This window comes from Nematolebias whitei, chromosome 12 (genome assembly GCF_014905685.2).
Source record: "Nematolebias whitei isolate Nwh7 chromosome 12, NemWhi1, whole genome shotgun sequence".
Classification (NCBI taxonomy): Eukaryota; Metazoa; Chordata; class Actinopteri; order Cyprinodontiformes; family Rivulidae; genus Nematolebias; species Nematolebias whitei.
The window spans coordinates 8,577,701-8,583,468 of NC_056509.1; the positions used below are offsets into that span (position 1 = coordinate 8,577,701).

At 41.0% G+C, this 5,768-nt stretch overlaps 1 protein-coding gene across 1 annotated transcript in view; it reads right to left on the reverse strand.

The window, feature by feature from the left end:
• Window positions 1-690: 690 nt before the first annotated feature.
• Window positions 691-5,768, reverse strand: part of snap25a (synaptosome associated protein 25a) — a gene marked incomplete in the record, with an annotated part of 73,278 nt that continues 68,200 nt past the window's right edge. The window contains 3 exon segments of the mRNA XM_037685710.1: window positions 691-1,012; window positions 2,803-2,947; window positions 4,736-4,855. Coding sequence (XP_037541638.1) covers window positions 944-1,012; window positions 2,803-2,947; window positions 4,736-4,855 — 334 coding nt within the window.

Below are 5,768 nucleotides of genomic sequence, written 5' to 3' on the forward strand. Positions count from 1 at the left end.
AAAACTTTATCATACTTTTTATTAACCCTTTTTGCATTATTGTACAACAAGATGGTCACAGTCGGTAAATATATTGAGACAGAAAGAGTGGCACTATTGCAAACTTGCAGGATTATGGAACGATCGACGGTGTCTAATACTGAGCATGCGCTTTGTCAACCTGCTACTGCCATGGCATCATTTTTTATATATAGTTTTCAGACAGATTTTATTTATGAGACTAAAATCTACCATTTGTCATGCAGAGAACGCACAAGTCACATCACTTGGAATGCAATGTCTAATACAGCTACAGAGTTGCACGTTTTGTCTGAACAGAAACTCAGAATGATCGCCAAGAAAAGAAAGATGGATCAACGACTGTCTTTTGATTGTGAGCGCTCTTTGCAATCTCTCTCAGCTGAACCACCGTCGGTTCATGTTTACTGCTGTTTACTCAACCTTCGTCAACACTTCTGTTGTGACAACACCAAAGAAAAAGGAGCATGACAGTAGCCTGAATGGAATGACACAGTTTTACAGACAATACTGATACTGAAAAGAAAAAACTCAAACAGCTTGTTTAGCATTCCTATAATATACTGTCATCCAGAGCAGTCTTCTTGCATATATATATATATATATATATATATATATATATATATATATATATAAGAAGAGAGATAAAGAGAATAAAAATTTCACAAGTGAGCTATAGAGCCATCAAGTCAGCACTATATACAACCTTTGGAAAGAATGATATACGGAGTTTAAGAAATCATTGTTTTACGAGGACAATCATCTTGAAAAAGCTTGACAGACGACACAGAACAACATTGAAATTGGGGACAGGGGGTGATATGTGCATGTGTGCAAACCTAGAAGGTCATGATAAAAGCATGCCAGCGCCTGTCGATGTGTGCGGTGCCGGACGCAGGAAGATCACACTCTGGGCCGGCGGCGTTTAGCCACTGCCCAGCATCTTTGTGGCGCGCTGGTTGGCCTCGTCAATTCTAGTCTTGTTGGACTCAGCCTGGATAAGAAGAACACAAACACTAGAAGGTTAGTGTTTATTTTTATTTTCTTTAACATTGAATGGTAAAAAATGTGTGTGTGTGTGTGGGGGGGGATAAGGGAAAAGTTATGTTCTTTACTGTACATTCACTTTGACTTGTCTTTTACTTCAAAAATATAAAAATGTAGATTTTTTTTTATGTTACCTTATGTGTCATAAATAACAATTCATTCAACCTTTCTTTAGACATGTCAGTAATGCGAGTAGGGAGCAGGTGGAAGAGAGTCTGAAGAAGTGGAGGTTTATTTTAGTGATGATTGAGACAAAAGGACAGCTACAGGAGTTACAGAGGTATTACTGTACGTGCTGACCGTCACAGCACTCTATAAGTCTCATCAGTCAAAATTTGTCTAATAAAGTGGAAAAATCCATAAACACGTCGCTTTGCCGTATAAGTCACATCTATTATGCGTCATCGCTGACGCATCACGTTTGTTACACATCACTGATGAAAACCCGGAAGTGTGGGCCGGTGTTGCGCCAAAAATAAATTGGCTGCCAAATGGCGGCCGCTGGAGCGTGCGCGGGAGGACTTTAACAAGCATTTAACAAGATTAACGCTTAAAAGCAATTATTTGTTTGCTCAAAACTATATTAAAAGTGTGTCTCTGTTGAACTTTTACTTAATAAATGCACTTCAGTGGTTAAATTGGCTTCATTTTGCCTGGGCGGTGCGGCAAAATGAAGCTGATTTGACATTTGCTCCAAGAGTTCCGGAGCGAGATGAAGGTGGCAGGGTATGGCAAGCCAAGTGTCTCATTAATAGACACTTTTACCTATTAATGAGACATTTGGCTTGCCATATTACTTGAGGGCCCTCTAGTAGCTGAAAATGGTAGTGTTCAATATTTTCCATGACAGAATGAATGAAATTGTCAGATCTCAGCCAAAAATTGGGTTATAAATATGGTGAAAAAACATAACTATGTCACTTCACTGTGTAAGTCGCAGGCATGCTAATTTATGCAACAACAAAAAAACAGTGACTTATACAGCAAAAAATACGGTATTAGTTTTGAGAGTTGCTTTGAGTATCTTGAAATAAGATAGAAAGGCGCTATAGAAGTACAGTCCATTTACCATTTACTATTTACGTGTCCCTGACAGAAAGACAAGACGAGTTAGAGCTGGAAGAGATGAAGATGTTTTGGTTTTCATTGGGAGATCAAAATGGACAGGATTAAAAATGAGAGACAGCTCAAGCTGGCGACAAAGTTAGAGACTGAGGCAGTTTGGACATATTCAGAGGAGGGACAGTCGACATCTTGGACAAAAGATGCTGAATGCTGAGCTGCCAGGAGCACAGAGAAGGTTCATGTAAATGCTGCTGGTGTTTGTTTTCCACAGTAATCTGTTGACAGCTGATGAATAATTCTTGATGCTGTCATGACTGAAGGTTGGATTTACACTCAGCCTCGTATTTTTGCTCTTTATGCACCAAAAGTTTTCCAGATTCTTATTTCTTTTTATATAATGCTCTGGTAAAATTACAATTTATTCCAACTGTTTATTGAGGAACAGGAGATCTTCTGTCCATTATTACTAGTTAAAGTCTCATTGACCTTTCCTGTTCATTAAACGTTTTAACATGATTAGAGCTGAACAACAACGATCCTAACTTTTTGTAATGTACTGTTTTAATTCTACTTGTCTAAAGTTCAAGTTCTTGCAACGATCACAGCGACTTCTTTTACCTTTACAGATAAATAACCTGACATAAACATACTGAAGAACAACAGAATCAGTACCTTCTCCATGATCCTGTCGATCTGGCGGTTCTGGGTGTCGATCTCGTTGCCCATGTCCAGAGCCATGTGCCGCAGGTTACCGATGATGCCTCCCACCTGCTCCAGGTTCTCGTCCATCTCATTTTCCCGAGCATCGTCTGTTACCCTGAACACAAGGTCACATTCACGTCACACCAGGGCCAAGACAGCGCACATTGGTAACGCCGCTCAGATTTAATCTTAAAGCTCCAAACAGCAGAGGCTGACTGAAGTCCTCAACACAAGTCTACAATTTTATTCTGGTCTATTTTATTCCTGCATTTTTTTTTTGTAGCTTATGATAAATCTTTGACATAAATAAGCTGATGATCATTATATAAATGTTTTAATTTATGAGAAGCAGACATGTAGCCGACAGAGAGCATAATCATTGACATCATGAGTGATGAGGTAGTGTTATCACAGTTGCTGGATCATCCAACAGTCAGTCATAGCAGAAAGTGAATGTCATCAGACTCAGCAGTGGTCGTACAGTGTCCTGAAATCTCCTTTATGAATTGATAATGCAGAAAAACTGGTTCATGCATCATGTCTAGATTGGACTATTGCAATGGTTTATTATCTGGGTGTTCAAATACGTGCTTAAAAAGCCTTCAGTTAATTTGAAATGCTGCTGCCAGAGTCTTAACTGGAGTTAGTGGGAGAGATCATATTTCTCCAGTTTTAGCTTCTCTCCATTGGCTCCCTGTCAAATCCAGAATTTAATTCAAAATCTTACTTCTAACCTACAAAGCTCTCAACAACTTAGCTCCATCTTATATTACAGATCTTATTGTTCCATATTTTCCTAACAGAGCACTCGCTCTCAGACTGCAGGTTTACTTGTGGTTCCTAGAGTTTCCAAAAGCAGAATGGGCGGCAGATATTTCAGTTATCAGGCTCCTCTCTTGTGGAACCAACTTCCAGTTTCTGCCTGTGAGGCTGACACATTGTCCAGTTTTATAAGACTGGGTTTAAGACTTTCCTTTTTGATAAATCCTCTAGTTAGGGTCGGCTTGGGTTTCCTGAGCTATCCTTTAGTTATGCTGCTATAGACTTAGACTGCTGGAGGTTTCTTCCTGTTAAAGGGAGTTTTTCCTTTCCACTGTCTTCTTTGTTCTTGCTCGGGATGGGAAGCTGTGATGAAGTAAAAATTCAACACAATCTGCTGCTTCCTTAGAAAGAGAACTTTTACTGATTGTCTTTTATAATGTAAGGGAATGTTTCTGTTCAGTGCCCTGAGACGACTTCTGTTGGAGCTAAAACAATTCCTATTTTTGGGCTTTAAAATTGTGAATGAAAATAATGTTCTGGTGTTCAGTCCTGCATGTTTTAAATGCTCCTCTGCTGCAACACACCTGATTTGAATCAATGGGTGATTAACGGGCGTCTGCAGAACATGGAGGGAGCTGACCCACTGATTCAGGTGTGATGGAGCAGGAAAACAAGTGCAACATGCCGGACAGTGGCCCTCAATGACACTCCTGGTTTAAACTTCCATTCTGAGTTAGTTTTGTGACAGACCGGACCAGTCGAGAGTGCAGAGAGTGAATTTACACCTGCACTTCATCAAGAGCTGAATTATAGAAGTGACAGAGCAAAACCAATAAAGCTGTCTGTTTCTAGAAGTCACTTTCAGAAACCGCATCAGTTAACAACAAAACATTAAGCTTCAATGAACTCAGCTCTCATTCATGAAAAGACTTGATGTTTCTGACAAACATTCCTGAGTTTTACAGAAACAGAACTGTCATGTTGTTTTCTTCACGTGAGAACTGGTCTCACTGAGCTAATGTTGAGCTGTTTGTTGTCGACTGTCAGTAAATCACTGATTCTCTTTTTCCATCAGCCAAAGCCCAAACGTCTCCCCGCATCCCTTCCAATCAACTCTGGGAGCTCTGAGCTCTGGTCCTACCTGCGGATGAAGCCTCCACTGATGGCCATCTGTTCACGCTCGTCCACCACGCGGGCGGGCTGGCTGGCCACCACACCATCCTGGTTGTTGCCCCAGGCCTTGCTAGCTCCGCTCTTCATTCTGGATGCCGGCAGCAACGTCAGGGCGAGGAGAAACAGTTACTCAACAGTCAGACTGAGCTCATGCACCTCAACCAGGCTGGCTTCCTGTTACTGATCATCTACAAAGAAGAGCCTTGGGGTTGAGGTGTCACAGCAGCAGATTTATTGTTATCAGTTTGTAGCATGGTCAGCTGGCACAAAGGTGTTAATTGGTTTCATGCATTCAGCATATCAATAAATGGAGGGGACTAGACTAAGTGAAGCAAAGCATAGCAGGCATGGGTTTAGTACAGGCTCATTGTGTCGTAACACAACATGTAAGATGTTATATTTATAGGGATATAACATACTGTACAGGTTCAGGCAAACCTTGCTGTTCTTTTAACAAATCACTACTTTGGCACTGTCACAGTAAAAAAAAAAAAATCCCACCCCCAAACAGAGAAGAGACAAAGCTGCGGCAGACGTAAGACACAGAGAACAGGACGGTGACACTCTGACGACGAACTGGGACAAAACGAAACCAAAACTGGAGGGAGTCAGTAGAGAAAATCACCAGTTAACTCTTCCTAAAACACCCCCACCCTCGCCCAGTTATCAAAGCTGTTATCAGCTTCCTGTTCAGTCTGAAGTTCTGTCACATAAGGTGTGTTACGTGAGACAGAAGTGTAGGGAAATAATCAGGCTTTTGATCATATCTGCCTCGGTCCAGAGATCAGGTTCTGCTAACACATGACACCTCACGCTGCCCGTCAAAACCTGATCTGACTCAGCAGCAGCTTTTACTCCAAACGGGGAAAGATTGTAAAGAAATGTTTTTACATGATGTTTTACTTTACTGAAGGTACTTTTCTTGGGTTTAACCTCACAATACGTGCCTTTTATACACACACACACACACACACACACACACACACACACACACACACACA